The 16,348-nt window shown below is 40.2% G+C and overlaps 1 protein-coding gene across 1 annotated transcript in view; it reads left to right on the top strand.

Annotated features, from left to right (window-relative positions):
* The first annotated feature begins 8,605 nt into the window (after nucleotides 1-8,605).
* arhgap39 (Rho GTPase activating protein 39) overlaps nucleotides 8,606-16,348 on the top strand; it is a 93,073-nt gene continuing 85,330 nt past the window's right edge. The window contains exon 1 of the mRNA XM_034146161.1: nucleotides 8,606-8,722. Within this exon, the coding sequence (XP_034002052.1) occupies nucleotides 8,712-8,722 (11 nt within the window). The 5' untranslated portion in view covers nucleotides 8,606-8,711. The remainder of the gene's footprint in view (nucleotides 8,723-16,348) is intronic.

The raw sequence follows: 16,348 nt of genomic DNA on the forward strand, positions 1-16,348 counted from the left end.
GAGATAAACAACTGCTGTGTTCACTGTTCAGGGACTGTGGGCAACGTGTCATGTGAGTGGTTTTACAGGTGAGGTGAGGTTGCTCAAATGTTCCACACAGTGATTAAGAATATTTTCAAACATTTCAGGCGTCCCCTTCATCCACTGTAGCAATAATTTTTCGCAACATGCACCTGGTCTCCCCTCCCTCTGGCCCCCCTCCCCCCACGGGAACTCCACCTTTCACAAAGAATATACTAACAACACTTGAACCTGAACACACACATGCACGTGTGCAATATGTGGTGTAATGTGTTTTGGGGCCATAAAATAAAATTACAAGAGGATTGTACGGTTATGAATATATAATAAGTTAGTTATGTAGTTAAAACAATATTGGATGATAGTCATTTTTTGTGTGTGTTTTGGACGCTAGTGGAGCCTCGCAGATGGGGGTACTGCATTCCCCTCAGCACCCCCCCTTCCCGCGTCCATTCTTGATGTCTCGCTGTCTTGCAGATCCCACGCAGCAAGCAGGAAATTAACCCAGCTCACACTGTCCGCTCCTCGCAGCAGCGAGCCGCGCAACGTCCCGCCGACACGGCACCCAGATTCCATGCAGCATTCTCATCTGTTTGTCCTTACTGGTGTCATTTTCTGGTTGCTAACGCCATTATAACACATAATCACTGATGTTCCGCTGTAACGGTGGTAGACTCATCAGAACAGAGTGGGCGAGCTGACCAATCAGAGCACAGTGGGCTCACAGGGAGGGGGGGGGCAGGAGCTCCAACAAGCCGTTTAGAACAGAGAGTGAATACACATACTATACAGAGATGCTGTATGAGAAACCAATGTGAGTTTGGAAAATTGCACAATATAAATCTATTCTAGTATACCTCAACAATGGAATTATGATCAGTAGAAATGGCCATGACATGGGACCTTTAAGTAATAGTATAAGTACAAGAGTGTAGCAATACTATGTTACAAGTAAAAGTCCTGCATTCAAAGGACTACTCAAGTAACAGTACAACAGTATTTGCATCAATATATACTTAAGGTAACAAATATAGGTACTTATTATGCAGATTGGCCCATTTCAGAATAATATATATGATGTGTTTTATAATGATTGATCATTAAAGTGTTATCAAAGCTGATAAAGGAGCAGCTAGTTTGAATGACTTTGTATACTGCAGGGTAGCTTGTGAATTTACTCCAGGTGGAACTAAAATCTGATTTAAGACTTGATTATATTTCACATCATTAATCCAAATCTGTCAGTGGCTCAGTCAGTAGGGGCTTGGACTACGAGCCGTAGGGTCGCTGGTTCAAGTCCCCGGATCGACCTAAATATGGAGTGTGGACTGCTAGTTGGAGAGGTCCCAGTTCACCTCCTGACCGTGCTGTGGTGCCCTTGAGCAAGGCACAGGACATCCCTCACCCCCCCACTCCCCATTGCTCCCCGGGCGCTGTACAATAGCTGCCCACTGCTCCTAGTACTAGGATGGGTAAAATGTCGCTGTGTGTGACCATTAAAGAGGGTTTATATTCTATAAAGTAACTATAAATGTAGTAGGTATTAAATAAATGTACCATTTACCTCTGAACTGTAGTGGAGTAAAAGTACGCGATCCACCTGAATTGTAGATGAGTAGAAGTACAAAGTAGCATAACATTGAAAAATACTCAAGTAAAGTACCTCAGAATTATAATTATAGTACTTGAGTAAATGTTCTTGATTACTTCCCACTTCTGATGGTGTAGATAAAAAAACTACATTTTCTATGAGCTGTGAATGGTGTAAATGAACACATTCAAATTATAAAACACAAGAAAACAGGTATTGCAATTGTTAAAACACAATTGGTTAAATATGGTAAACACATATAATATCAGCAACCTTAAGGCCTTGTAATAAGGGAAAAGTAAGTTTTGCTTACATGAACATTACAGCTCTTTGAAGATCATTTAATAGTGTTTTGTATTGATATTCCTTGTTTGCAAATTAACAAAGGATTGTAGCAGCTGAATGGAAGCACCATGTATTGCTGTCAATACATAAGAAAATACAAAAAATCTGAATATTTGAATAACAAAGCATATTTGAAGATAAAATGTTGCTCATAAAATGAAAGTTTAACATTTGCCAGCCACTAAGGACCTCACTGGGACGGGGGTTCTTCAGCAGAGGCCTCATCATTTTTTATGGATTGTGGGGAAAATGTCTCCATTCAAAAGAAATCAAAGAATGTTGTTATGAATAACAAACATTTTCAATTCAGAAGATTTAGGACCTGTAATAAAAAAATGACCTTGAGTTTGCTTACATGACTGCAGCTGATTGATTCATAGTGTATTCTTTATCTGCAAAGTAACAGATGAATGTAGTGAAGTACAGCATTACAAAAGGGAAAGAAAAGACAGTAGGAATGAATTTGAAAATATCCAAGTAAATGCAAGTACAGCACTTGAGTCATTAAAGTCCCTATAAATCCATTCCATCACTAAATATGTCTGACATTTAAAGAAAATCTCTTTCGTAGCTTTTTTCAACATGCTGATTAAAGTTTCAAACCAGTCAAATCAAGATGACTTATAGTCAGATTGTTATATGGAGTATAGAAGTGGCATGTATTGCTATCAACACATTACAAAGTCAGAATATTTTAATAACAGAGGGTATTTAAAGTAAAGCTCTTTACATATGTTGCTCATAAAAGGCAAGTTTAACATGTGCCAGCCATTACTAAGGACCTCACTGACAGCTGCGTTTCTTCAGCAGAAGACTAATGACAGCAGTATTGAGATAATCAGGAAAAATGTAAGCCACAGGAACATGTTAGTATTTACAGGATGTATAAGTACCTGTTTGCCTCATGAGTACCAAGCACAGAACTAGAGTGGATCTCAGATGGACTTTGGGACACATGTCTCCATCCAAAAGTTTTTTTTCACAAATCACCAGTTTAGTACAAACAGTGGATTCGATCATATTTAGAATGCAAGTCCATGAACTTCCCTGTACACCTTTGGCTAACAGAGACCTCGCAGCACAATCTTTCTTAAGTTTCTCTCCAGTCTTTTTTTCCCTTTCAAAAATCACAATACATTCATTTCTATATATTGTTCTCAAACTGTACCTCATTGCATTTACATTTAATAAAAGAAACTGCAATTACTTTGCACACATAATGTACAGTAAATAGTATCCTTTGTATTTTGCTAGTACTAGGTTGGTTTATTATAGTGCGCACTTACTTCAATTATGTATTTATATTGTATATTCCTTAAAGATATGCTAGATTAAATCGTTAACTTTTGATATGTATGTGTTTACTGTTTATGTTCTGATTGATTTATAATGTATGTGCAATGCCTTGTTTACATGCTGTGACAAACCAATTTACCAAATTGAAATCAATAAAGTAAATCCAATCTCAATCTAGATCTATTCTAATCTACTCTATTTTTTGACTTTGCAAACTGTAATTTAGGCCTTCAATATTGTTTTATTTGTCAGATAGTCTACATATTTTTATATTCACAGTCAACTCTTATATTTACACTCTTTTAGTTCTGTGTTATCTTCTATTTTGAGATGTTTTATTGTCTGATTGTTTAATTTTTACTCTTTTTTTTGTTCTTGTAATCATGTGCAATACTTTGTTTTACATGCTACTCCAACGAAACATTTTCCCAATGTGGGATTAATAAAGTACATCTATTCTTATTTGATACCAAAGCTCTGTCCCCCAGTTGCAGTTCCAACAGCGGCCACAGAGGGGCTTCAGAGTCTGTGCTACAGCTCACAGTGACTTTCTGATCATGGAATACATAGGATCTGCCCATGGATAACTATCTAGCCTCATAGTTGTTTTTCCGTTTTCAAGCTTAGTTTGGCTTTGTATAAGATACAATTTAGACCTCCCGTTTGACTCCTTCTACTGCTTACCAGCCCCTTCACAATACACTGTATCATTGTACACAGTACTATTAAAGTTACAACACAATATCCTGTGAGTTGGTGCAAGTAGGTACTGTGCACACATATATTGTGTTTGTCTATTATAATATTTATGTATGCAATTACATTTGTGGTTAATATGCAGGGATGATACATGGTTGATTGTTTGGAAAGAGAAAGCTAGATGTTACCTAGACAAGATTTGAAGCTTGTTAAAACCTCCATGGTTTTAACAATAAAAAAACTTTGGAGGTTTTAAAGTGCTATATAAATAAAGTTGGATTGGATTGGATTGTTGTCACACTTTGTTTACCATTCTGATTAAGCCTTAGATGCATAAGTGGGTCTTTTTGGACCTGGTGAGGTGGTTTTCTTGAAGTATCTTTGTAATTACATTTTTTTCTCATTTCATATTCCAGCTATTCCTCAAAAAACATGTTTTGGATATCATGCCATTCACATTTTAAATTTAAATTTTAAGAAATTGTAGTTTTTGTATTACTACCCCAAGCTTCCATAAGTGGGTCAAAAATGACCCGCATGCATTTTCTATGGAATCCTATGGGAACCTTTGATTCTTATCACCTGTGGCTGTCAGGAATACATTCACTGTAGATTAGAACACACAGACTACATCACAAGTGACACCTCTCAGGAAGATTATTTTACATGGCAAGATCTGATACCTGTCAGTATAATAATAATAATAATAATAATAATAATAATAATAATAATAATAATAATAATAATAATAATAATAATAATAATAATAATAATAATAATAATAATAATACATTATATTTGTATAGGGCTTTTCAAGGACTCAAAATCGCTTTACAATATAAGGGAAGGTTAGGGTGGGGGGTATAGGACTATCAACTTGATCAACCAGCATGGCTTGATGGGGTGTGGGCTATGAGTACACTGTAAAAAATGGCAGTGAAATCCACAGTTATTTACAGTGTCTGTGCACAGTAAATTACTGTATACCATTTTAGAGTATAATACCGTGTTTCCAACCAAAAATTACAGCAACTCTGGAGTTACTGTAGAAATAGCAGTAGTAATAGCTTGGCTATAGGCTGTGACGCGTTTTCAAAGAGAAAGTCCACACCGAAGTAATATAGTCAGACAATATTTAATAAAAAACGAACGACAAACTATAGGGACAAAAACGGTCAACAGAAAAAATAGGCTTGTTTGAGATGAGCTGCGGCTCGCCTCGAAAGTAGACGAGAATAGCCGATTGCAGCTGGGGGAGGTCTCCAAAAGCTCACCTGAAGTCGGACAGCTCGGAGTCGGCTTGACTCGGTTTGTAATGGCGGAAATTGCGTTGGCGTTCTTCGTTGCAGATGAAGTGGATGCAATAGAAATCCCACAATTATTATATCACTACAAATGAATGACTCAAGTGTCTGTTCATTTTAAAACAAATCAATACAAGGGGGGTTGAATCCTACATGTAAAAGACAGAACCACTTATTACTTTTCAAAACTACTTCCGTCAGTGGTCTTGACCAGTTTGCATTTATAAAGAATGCACAAATGTGTTTAATCGTTAATGTCAGATATGTACTAAGTAAATACATTTGTTCCTGCTCAAGATTACATTCAACGTTATTGTTATTGCACAGATTACAGGTACTGAGACAACGAAATGCAGTTTAGCTTCTAACCAGGAGTGCAAAAAGCAGTAAAGTGAAAAGTAATGTACACAATAAAATATAGAATGAATTGAATGATGAATAAACAGTGAGGGGTATGAACAACAGGACACAGGAGTGGTTTAAATAAACTGGGTTTTTTATTTACCCAAAAGTCCACAGAAAACATCATAAATCAATAATTTCTAATAACTAGGCCTATAAAAGAGGTCAACAGAAAGTACCTCAAAGAAACATGGCATCAACTTAACAGGTGTTAACTCAACAAACTGACCTGCTACAAAGAAAAACCAAGGAACCTATAGAGAGGCGAAGTCCCGCCCATCTACTTCCGACCCATGGAACCTTATTTCGGAAAAATTATGCATTGAAGTCAATGGGGAGAGAAAGATTATCTTTCGATCCCGTTTGAATTGTGCCATGAATTACACATATGATGTTTGTCAATCTTAAATAATAATTTCCATGTCAAAAAAGTCACAGTTTGTCGTAAAAGACAACAAATCCCAGAATCCCGGTCCCGCATGCTGGCTCTTACGGAACCGACTAACTCCCCTTTTGTGTATGTCCAGCTCTCAACATGCCCAGACTTGTAGTGATTTTCACCTCTTTTAATACTTTTCGCCTCATTCTGAAAGAAAGAAGTGAAATGTGCCAACGTGACGGCCGTCTTGGTGTGTGGTGTGAGATGGGAGATGTAGTTCATTGAGCGGTTCACACAAAAAAAAGTGTTACTTCACAGTTTTACGACACATTTTTATTTTTTTGACTTGTAAAATTATCTTTTAAATTGACAAACATCATACCCGTGTTCGCGGTCAAATTTGACCGGTCCTGTTTTAACTGCTATTACATTAACACAAAAACCATTAATCATCACCAAATTTCATTTAACACCCTTTCAAACTGTAAATATTGTATCAGACTACTGGTATACATGAAAAACTGCAGTAAATATAGAAAGAACAGACACTGAACATGTATTGCGTGTGCCAGGTGTGATCCATGTGGGGGGATGGGCACATAAGAGCGGGAAATGTGTTAAATTGTTCTGTGTGTTTGTGTGTTTGTGTGTGTGTGTGTGTGTGTGTGTGTGTGTTTGTGTGTGTGTGTGTGTGTGAGTGCCAGGTGTGATTCACATGGGGGGATTGGGCACATAAGGGGGGGAACACATCTAGTGTGTGTGTGTGTGTGTGTGTGTGTGTGTGTGTGTGTGTGTGTGTGTGTGTGTGTGTGTGTGTGTGTGTGTGTGTGTTTGTGCGTGTGTTTTATCTGATCCGGATGGTTACTAATTCCATTTATTTATGGCGGTCATGACCGGGAACACCATGGGTGTTACAAAGTTGACTAAATCATCCAAAATGCAATGAAAGTGGTGATCAGCTATTTTATATGTTCAAATGTCTACTGTGAAGGATATCATAAAGCCTTAATGCAATCGAATGTAAAACAAAAAAGTTATGATTGATGAAAGTAGTAAATCGGTCAGATTTGACCCGAAGACAACAGGAGGGTTTTAAAGGGCTTTGTTTTGACGGACATATTGATTCCACTATATGTCCGTCTGTAAAAAATATTACAGGATTGATTTACCTTTTGTACTATAAAGATGCAGATACTGTATCACATACGCAACATGTATCCAGTAGGTTGTACTTATTGTTTCTTAACATTTTGTGGTGATGTCTAAGACACTTTTCCACAATCTAGACAATAAGGTTCCTAGCTAAACCAACAAACCAACTAATTATCTAATGAATTCGGAGGGGCTCTTAGGGGCCCCTGTGGGAGTTGCTCTCTCTGCCTGGATGTAATCAAGCCTTAAGCTAAAGTAAAAGAGAGCTCTGGTTGATGTTGCATCTCTCTGCATGTAAACTGGCTTAGAATCGAAGTTTACACAAAGCTGTGAATAATGATTTGGAAATACCTTTTATTTAGAAAAAAAACGATGTTGATTTAAAAATCATCTAGTTCCTGATTTGGTAAGAGTTGAAAATAAGCTGTGCTCAGCTGTACCTTGGATGTTATTATCAGCATTAATTAACATTAGCATGACTAGGTTTAAGCTAGTGCAGTCATGTATGTCAATAGTTATGATGGAGTACATTTTTTGATCACACAATTCCTTGAATGTCAAAATGTGTTTACTTTTTGAAAAATAAATAAAACACAATTCCTCAGTAGGCTAGCCTTCTTTAATTTTCCTTCAAAGAATGTCTGAGTTCATAAAAAGGTTGTTAGGTTCCTGTTTTGTGAGTTCACATGCTTTCTGTGTGTTCGCCAGAGTTTCATCCCACAGGATGTCTCCAAATAGTTTTCCAGTAGGATATGAAAGGGAGTGTCTGTGTTTATGTGGTAGCCCTGTGAAGCTTGAAGACATGTCCAGGGTGCCCCGGGGCATCATGGGACTATCTGCCACCCCTTCAACCCTGACTAAGTAATACGTCCCGCCTGAGATTTCTAAAGAGCAATATATTACAACACCCGTCCTTCTCATTTAACATGAATGCATCACCACTTGAAACAAGCAGTGCGCTTTACTCTTTGTATCAAGTTAGCTAAAATATAATAAGACTAATGCCGGAGCTTATTCAATGTTACTTTCAGAATAAAACACTTGATGTGAAAATGTGTTGTAAATTGAGTTGTATTTCTTGTTCTTGTCAACATTGTGTCTTTATGATGAAAGCGCAGAACGTTGTTGATGGTAACTACAGCTATCTGGCCTTTACCTTCTGATGTGACAGAATAAGATAAACATATTCCAGATATCCTGTACATTTTGCTAAATGTATTTCATAATGTCCTCTCGGTCAGTCCTGTAAATACAGACTATGAATGCTTGACATTAAAACAGTATCTTGTTATGAATAATTACCGTAACTCAGTCATTACCATTTTCTGTGGTAGGCTTATTCTCACCATTGATGAGAGACCTTTATTGTGAAGGTACCAATCGGAAGTGCTGCTTCTCACTGCCGCCAGCTTCACACACTGCTCTGGTAGGAGTGACTCGTTGACTGCGGCGACCGCAATTTCGCCAACATGGGAGCCGCTTTGGGATTTATTCTAAACGGATTTTAAGAACCGTCGCGAAAATGGCAGAGAGGTGAGTCCAACAACACACATGCTGTCATTTTCTCGCGCTGGTTGTTTTATTCGAAGCCTCCTCTCCTCTCAGAGGGAGGCGGCGAGGCTAACAGCGGTTCGGTGTGTCGCTCTGCAGAAGCGGCTGTTAGCTAGCTCGCCACTTATTCGCTCACACCATTTAAACATTTTTTATTGTGTGAAACATATCTATGAATTAAGGCTTGTTTTTTTGCCGCTCATTTGTATCGTTGGTTGTTGGTTCGGACGTTTTCCTTTGGATATGAGTGGAGGGGGCAGGCTGTGCTCGGAGGCTGTGCTCGGCTGGCGGATGATGCTGTTGCACCTGTCGGGCTGAATCCCGTCTCTTTGCTGGAATGCAGCTAACCTGCTCATGTAGCGGGATGCTAGCAGCAGAGCCACTCACCGTGCCGTCATGAGGGTGTGCTGAGGCGGGCCAGGTTACCCCATCCTGCCTCGCAGCATCCCTCCTCTGATGGATGCAGGCGCCTCCCATGAGAGGAGAAGTGTGGCGCCGCTCCATCCATCTAACACCATCTTGTTCAGTCTTGAGTTGTCAATATAAAGACATATCCTGGGTTCACAGTATGCTTGCTATCAAATTCATGAGTGTCATAGCTTCACAAGCAATTTTGAATCAGTACTTCCCTGTGTATATTCGTCCACATAATAATACAGTAAAATACATTAATAATGATCACTGTGGTACATTCTTTTAAATGCTTTCTCCCCAAAATGTCCCAATGGTGCTCATTCAAAGACCAACGTCAAATTAACTGGATTAAGAGTTGCTTGGTTAAATTGCTCCTCTTTGTGAGAATGAATTAATAACCAATTTCCCATGTTGCCTACAGTGAAAATTACTCACAGAACTAACTCTAGTTCCTCAACCCTGTTTTCTGTAGCATCACAAAGCATCAGATAGGAAAACTTTCTCTTATATTTATTACCCCTAAAGTGAAGGGCGTGGGCTGCATCTTCAATATAGACAATGGCAGTTTCTCCCTGGCAGCAAGCAAGCTCGTAATCCTAAATTAATAATTGATGGCTGTTAAATGTGTGTTGCAAGGGGTCAATGGGCCTAATGTAGATCACTGCAGGTCTGCCCTGTGGGCTTTGGAGCGTAACACGAGTCCTGGCACGTTTGTCATCACACAGATCAGAGGATGACTTCATTCAACCTATCCATCCGGTCAAAATGCAGCAGCATATTTCACCCAAGTGCATACTGTAGTGTAGGCTAACAATTGATGAGGGATGACATTGCATTTGCTTCTGTGATCAGATGTTGTTGCTTGTTGAGATAATGGCTCCTGAGATGCTCAGGACACCATTTCAATGACAAAATGGAAGCACTAATGTGTTTTGCATAATCAAGGAGGAGAGCTTCAGACCAGACAGCTCAAATGCTTCTTTCAATTAGGTTATAAATTGGTGTCACTCAGACTCAAGAGAAAGTGAACTTCACAGGAAGAGCAGCCACCTTTTCAGGCCAGTCAGTGTAACCTAAACCCAGAGAGAAGTGCTTTCATAATGGCCAAATGCCAGCACTACAAAATCACTTTTTCTCATTTACTTACTTTTTTAGGTAAATTGACATCACAGTCTAAACACTTGAATATCCCTTGATTAAATTAGGTTGTAAAAGTTCTAAAATGAGCTAAAAGCTGAATCCAGAGTTATTTTCCCTCCATTCATTTGACTGAGCTGAGACCGGACGTGACAGAGCAGATTGGAGGATGATCTGTAAAATGGCCAAAAAGGTACCTACAGTCAGGCCTTTTTGGCTTCATGTGCCACTGAACAACTTTCATTGGAATGAACAAGGCTCTGCCTCTAAGGCTGTATCCAGTTCTCTTTATACATCCATGGTTCAGACCGGTCGGTGTAACCAAAGCCCCACAGACATGTGCCGGGCATTGAAGCACATTTTTGCAAAAGGTGGTACTACATTTCTGTGTCATTCAGTGACATCATTGCGCCCAAAACAACTTTTTTCAGTTTGACTTACATTGGGAAAGAGACGTCTGTAAATCAGTGGATATTAGTTTTTAGGTAAATTGACTTCACAGTCTGAACACATGAGCAGCCCTATTTAAATGTGTCCTACAAGTTGTACAATTCTCTATTAGTTGAATCCAGAGATATTTCCTTGTCCATTCATTTGACTTAGCTGAGAATGTACGTGACACTATCGTTACAGAACCGAGTGGAGGCAGGGCTTAAGGGAAATCAAAATGATCATGCTCTATGGGCCCAATGGATGTGGGAAAATATAATGAAATCCAGGTATTTTCGTACTCGAGAGTCAGATCGTTTTTGCTTCATGAGTCACTAAGCAACTTTTATAGGACGATCAGGGCCCCGCCTCCAACGCTTTATCCAGTTCTCTTAATACATCCATGGTGTAACCCTGACCATGCTCCTGTGTTGTTTGAGCTTGGGGGATATTTGTATTAGATTGTTGTATTGACTGGCAAGGTTATTCCGGATAAAGGTCTTTGGTTAAAAAGTGAATAGATAAATCAGATTTGAAATCATTTATCAATCAACATTTCCTAGTTTTAGCATCAACAAAGGGGGTGGCGTTTCTCAGTTTTACTGTAAACTCCGTTTTTTTCTCTTTTGGGTTCTATTTTGTTTGTTCCTCTCAACACAAAACCTCGGAAAGATGTGTGTACAGCCTATTATAAAAGCGGCAAGAAGAACTATCAATGTATTTAACGTAACTATATGTTTCTTTGTTTAAAGGGATGCTGATTACTTTTTGTACTTATTAGTGAATACATTTATTTTCTGACAGCATAGTTTATCTCCAAAAGTTATTGCTTTTGTGTTAGTCTCACACATACATTACAACTTAGTGTGACATTTCATAACTTCTGGTGAGGCCGTTTTTATTTCATGGGTTTTGGTCATTTTCCAAATTGCCTTTTCAACAACCTTTAGTGACTTTTGTTTGCACACAAGTTAGAAATATATGCGTTTTAAATAGATGTAGTATTTTAAGGTTAATATCCTAATTGCAGCTGCTGTCTAATCTCACCATGTGTTGTGGTTGCATTCAATTCCACTCTGCTAGGCTTCTGTGAAAGGAGAAATCATGTGCACCTCTTCTGTGATTTTGTCAGCATCAATGTTTCCCCTACCATTGTCTTGGAGGGGCGCTGCGCCCCGCCAACGGAGCCCCGCCAACGGAGCCCCGCCAACGGAGCCCCGCCAACGGAGCCCCGCCAACGGAGCCCCGCCAACGGAGCCCCGCCAACGGAGTCCCGCCAACGGAGCCCCGCCAACGGAGCCCCGCCAACGGAGCCCCGCGCCCCGCCAACGGAGCCCCGCGCCCCGCCAACGGAGCCCCGCGCCCCGCCAACGGAGCCCCGCGCCCCGCCAACGGAGCCCCGCGCCCCGCCAACGGAGCCCCGCGCCCCGCCAACGGAGTCCCGCGCCCCCCCTGAAATTCAAGGTGTTAAAAAAAAAAGAAAAAAAAAATTATAATCTTTTATTTTTTTAATTTTTTTATATATATATATATAGCAACTAATCTATATCTACTATCACTTTTCACATTGAACATATGCTATTTTATTAAATAAACTAAACGCTTTCATTTTAAGTTGTGAGTTTAGTGTTTTTGACCCTAAGAAACACTAATGCACTAATCAATAACAATAGTCCACAGCTCCTCTCTCTGCTCCAGAGGATTTAAAAAATATATATCCCCCCCCCCCCCCCCCCACTCAGGCAGCACCCCCCCAAAGCAGTAAACCTAGGGGAAACACTGAGCATGATTTCCTAAACAAGGCCACTAAGGATTTGCTCTCAAAAGAATGAATTCTCTTTGATACTCTTTGTGATTGCAGTAGAAATATTTGGACCTTTATCCACAAGGCTAAACGAAATACTGAAGTCAGTAAATCACAAAATGCGAGGTTGATCCGCTGCTGATGCTTTTTACATTTGAGTACTGTTCCTAATTCCTTTAATGGTCACTGTTGAAGTACTTGATCCTGAAAAATGTTGTTGACATACAGCAACATCTGTCACACATGGTCACTGCACGTGTGTCCATGTCTGGCAGCCAGCTTGACATTAGATCCAGCACAAGGGTGGGGCACCAAGCGTATGTGTTGTGCCAGCAGCATGTGGTTGAAATATTCATATTGCCGTGCTGAAGCCACTAAGCTGCTGCCATATCTGTCACGTATACTTGGGTTGTCGCTAGCATCTGGGGGTCGCTGAACAAAAATGTATTCCTCATCAGTACTTTGGCAAAACACTGTTGTTCTAATTCAGCCCTGTTGTTTGTGACTAGCTCAGGACCGTTTTCCAGTCACCTGTCGCGACATCCAGCTGTCACTCAAAGAGGCCATGTCCTAAATTATGCAAAACTTAAAGCCACGGGTGACTTGTATAAAAATGTACCCGAATGGAGAAATTAGCTATCATCATTTTGGACTCCTCTGCAATTTTTCTTCGATTTAATTTCTGCATATCTGTTTTATGTGTGTGGGTGTGCATGTTTATCTAGGCATTGAACATCCATATGTGTAAATGCTGTGGAAAAAGCTTATCAGCACACACGGCTGTTGGCTTATTAAAATGTTGACATGCACCTCAGGGTTGTTGTGTTTTGCTCCCCTGGGCTCCATCTTTGTCCCACTCCGCCTTCCTCATTACCCCACATGAAAGAAGCAACAAAGTGTTCAGCTCCTATTGATGTTGTGACATGAAAAGACAGCAGTTTGACAAGGCTGCAGTCTGAGCTGTTCATTTTTCATCCTTGTGATGAGTGGGCAGAGTGGTAGGAAGTAGAAGCATCAGGCAGACACGTGTCACGTTATCCCGAAATGCTGTGGATCAATAGAGACCTCAGAGAATGGTGTAGGAGTTAGACCTACAACCCGGAAATTATTTGCATTTTACAACTTCTGGTTCTCTCGTCTGGAAGTCCATTTTGTTTGTGGTTAGATGCCTGAAACAAGGTCTGTTGTTAACAAAGGTTACACTTTTTGTTCTACGACTTAATCGGTAATTATCGCACTGGTAAATGTCCTAGCTTGTATGTGTTGCTAACAAGTGAATAAATGAGAAGACTAAACGTCACGTGACCATTAGCCACCTTTAGCTTAGCGGTGGTAACGCCGAGCCATGCGACCATGATGTAGTTCGTTCATAGCATAACATTAGCTTTTCACTTCTGGCGACTGCATTTACATTTAAAAAAAAAAAAATCCTAAAGTAGTGTTAGTATGTGGAGAACCTGCTGAACAAATTGTGTTAGTATCATAAAAGTGTGTTTGCCACACAGCTTATTTTCTGCTTTACTTTGAAATCTAATGGAAAAATCCCATTGCTTTCACTGCACTACTCTATAGGCTTTAAATGAACAACGTGTTGTTTGACTTTACTTCAAATGTTTCAACTGGTTTCTACCAGATCCAAATGATGATGACAATAATTTCAATTTTATGAATCTAAATAGTTTTTTTAAGAATAAAAGTTGCATTTCACTGGTATTATGGTTCTGCTGCTAAATATCTGGTACTGTAACACCCTTATAGGACAGAAGGGCAAGAGGTCAGAACTGAAGCAATGCTTGTCAGTGTCATTCATAAGCTCATTACAGAGGACATTATAATAAATATAACTTAAGATCTCTGTAGACGTCTTCCTCTCTCCATGCACGCAACTCCAGAATAGCCTAATGTAATCATATGGGAGATGGATGACCTTAGTCTATTTCTATAAATGTTTATTTCCCTATACAGTAAAAGCCTTGCTCTTGCAGAATGCCATTGCAGATTCTCTGTGTGTGTGTTCAGTTGCATGGCATATCTCATCATAGTGTAGAATGATTTGTTGAAGAGGTGCAGTTCTAATCTTTAGCGGTTAGCTTTTCCATGGGTTGGCAAAGGGTCGAGAGGAGGGGGAGGGGTGGAGGGAGGGAGAAAAAAAAAGACAAAGGTTTAAAAGAATATTGACAGGCTGCACAGTGGAAAAATAGCAGCAGTGAGCAGCATGTCGCCTCTGTCACTTTGTGCCTCAAACATGGATCTGAAACAGTGCTGAGCTATCGAGCTCTCTGCTGCTGAACTGCTGCTGCTGCTGGACGCTGATTGCTCATGGCTGCAGCACAGACTGTTGGAATTAGAATGGGAAAGGGAGCTGAGATAGCAGCATATTGACAGTGGATTGAGTGGGAGAGGGAGGGGCTTATGATGGAGGAGGTATTGACGGATAAAGACAGCCAGAGATAGAGAGAGCACTTTCTCTCTCTAATAGGATTATTGTGTAAATGTGGTTGTCTGAAGGACTGCCCCTAGAGGATCCTAAATCTGTGTGAATGTGTGTGTGTGTGTGGATGCGGATGTTGGACTCTGTGATGCTACTAGAGATATTAGGCGCGTTCACACCGCAGTACTTTTCCCACTTTAGTTCAGATATAGTTCCAAAATGTTGCACCAAAAAAAAACAGAACAAAAATTAGTTCATGAGAACCTTTTTACCCCCTTTTCCTATTTCTGATTGGCTGGGCGGATTGCAAACCACGCCCCGTAAAACTCCCAAAAAGTTTTGTGAAGCCGCCATTTTATTATCCTCGCATTGGCATTATTAGCATTAGCATTAGCCCAGCGCACAAACGCAGAGAGACTAACTTATGGCAACACAAAAGAAAACATGGGAGCGGTGGAGATGAGGAAGTGTCGGCGTTCTGGCGATTTACTCGGAAGGCTTCAGTAGAAGCTGCTGGGAGTCCCAGCAGCTTCTACTGAAGCCAGTCCCCAACACCGGGGACTTCCAGCCGGGGACTTCGGGTGGCAGTATACGCCGTGAAGTGGTTTGCGGCCTGCCAGTAAACCCAAAGCAGAAGAAGAAGAAGTGACGTCAGCGGCTTCATTTGCCTAATCCTCCCCCAGGGACTTATTCCGGTGTGAACGCGATCTGTACTTAGTTCATGAGAACTAAAGAGTTCTCATGAACTAAGTTCTGATGAACCTTTGTGGGAAAAGTACTGCGGTGTGAAAGCGCCTCTTGTAATTTTTTGGCAACCTTATGGCCGTTGGGATCAAAATTAGGGATGGACCAATGTACATTTTTTAGAGCCGATACCAAATTGTCCGTAATCAAGGTGGCCGAAAACAAATAAGTTAAAAACTAAGACCAACAAGAAGACCTGCTTATGCCACACATACACATGAAATCAAAGAACGCATAACATTGCGATTAATTTCGGTATCGACTAATCTGGCAATCATTTCCTCTTTTATTTATTTGGTCTATAAAATGACAGAAAAAAGTTTATGTGCAGCATCACATCAAAGTCTAAGGTGATGACTTTGGTTGGACTTTTCAGCGCCATTAGCTAGAGAGTTGTGCACATAAACAAGGACACAGCTGCAATAACATGCTCGGGCCGAATGAGCTACACAAACAAAGCACAGAGAAGGAAGACAGACCTCACTCTCTGCTCAGGTATATATCACTTTATCACATAAAGGCGGCTATGGCTCACGGGGGTAAATGTGCTAACCTATCAGCAGGTCGCTGGTTTGATCCCAACCCCTGCAGTCAACTTGTCAAAGTGTTCTTGTATTCAAGTGTTTGTAGGTGTTTTTGGATAAGCATC

This window comes from Trematomus bernacchii, unplaced genomic scaffold, assembly GCF_902827165.1.
Source record: "Trematomus bernacchii unplaced genomic scaffold, fTreBer1.1, whole genome shotgun sequence".
In the NCBI taxonomy this organism is placed as follows: domain Eukaryota; kingdom Metazoa; phylum Chordata; class Actinopteri; order Perciformes; family Nototheniidae; genus Trematomus; species Trematomus bernacchii.